The sequence below is a fragment of the Eimeria tenella genome, genomic scaffold (genome assembly GCF_000499545.2).
Source record: "Eimeria tenella Houghton genomic scaffold, Eth_scaff2188, whole genome shotgun sequence".
In the NCBI taxonomy this organism is placed as follows: domain Eukaryota; phylum Apicomplexa; class Conoidasida; order Eucoccidiorida; family Eimeriidae; genus Eimeria; species Eimeria tenella.
The window spans coordinates 1-809 of NW_013542040.1; the positions used below are offsets into that span (position 1 = coordinate 1).

The window sequence follows — 809 nt, forward strand, 5'->3', positions numbered from 1 at the left end:
GCGACTTAGCAGCAGTAACGGCCTCCGCCAGCAGCAGCAGCAGCAGCAGCAGCCGCGGGGTGTGCGTGGTCCTGATCGGGCGGCGGCCCCTGGCAGCAGAGGCCCTTGACGGGCTGCCGCCTCCCCCCTTAGTTCGCTTCGAAGCTTATGGCCGAGACGCAGCAGCTTTTGTGCTGCAGCGCAGCTTCTTCTCGCTGGGGCTGCCGCTGCTGCAGGTGGCGCTGCAGCAGGCGGCGCCCCCCGACTTCCCCTTCTCCCTGCGCTTGCGGCTGCCTTCCAGCAATGCCCACGCAGCAGTAGCAGCACCAACAGCAGCAGCAGCAGAAGCACCAGCAGCAGCAGCGGAAGCAGCAGCAGCAGAAGAGGGAGAGGCGGGGGTGTGGCTGCTGACGGCCAAGGGCGCCCGCACACCAGTGGCTCCTTTGTGGAATAAATTCTGCGGAGATATTTGCCGCTGCGTCTATCAGCACACTGGGGGAGATTTCTGGCAGCTGCGTTTTGTGTGTCGGGAGCTGTGGGGCCAGGCGCTGCAGCTGCTGCTGCGGACGCGGCAGCTGGGGGCGCTGGACTTGCTGCACGAGCAGCTGCGCAGCAGCTGCGCTGCTGCTGCTGCAGAGCCCTTCTCCCGGCTGCTGCCGGACCTCGTCGACTGCAGGGTCAGCAGCGCAGCAGCAGCAAGCATCTGGGGGGGGCAGCTAGCAGCAGCAGACAGTGTCGCGCGGCTGCTGCAGCTCCCGCGGCTGCAGCGGCTGCTGCTAGTGGCTGCTTTCGTTGCTGCCTACACGCCGCGCCGCGACGAGCGCCGGAAG

General features: G+C 67.4%; 1 protein-coding gene across 1 annotated transcript in view; it reads left to right on the forward strand.

Annotated features, from left to right (window-relative positions):
- Positions 1 to 34: 34 nt before the first annotated feature.
- The window catches only part of ETH_00036750 (uncharacterized protein), a gene marked incomplete at both ends in the record, with an annotated part of 1,731 nt that continues 956 nt past the window's right edge, over positions 35 to 809 (forward strand). The window contains one exon of the mRNA XM_013374611.1: positions 35 to 807. Coding sequence (XP_013230065.1) covers positions 35 to 807 — 773 coding nt within the window. The remainder of the gene's footprint in view (positions 808 to 809) is intronic.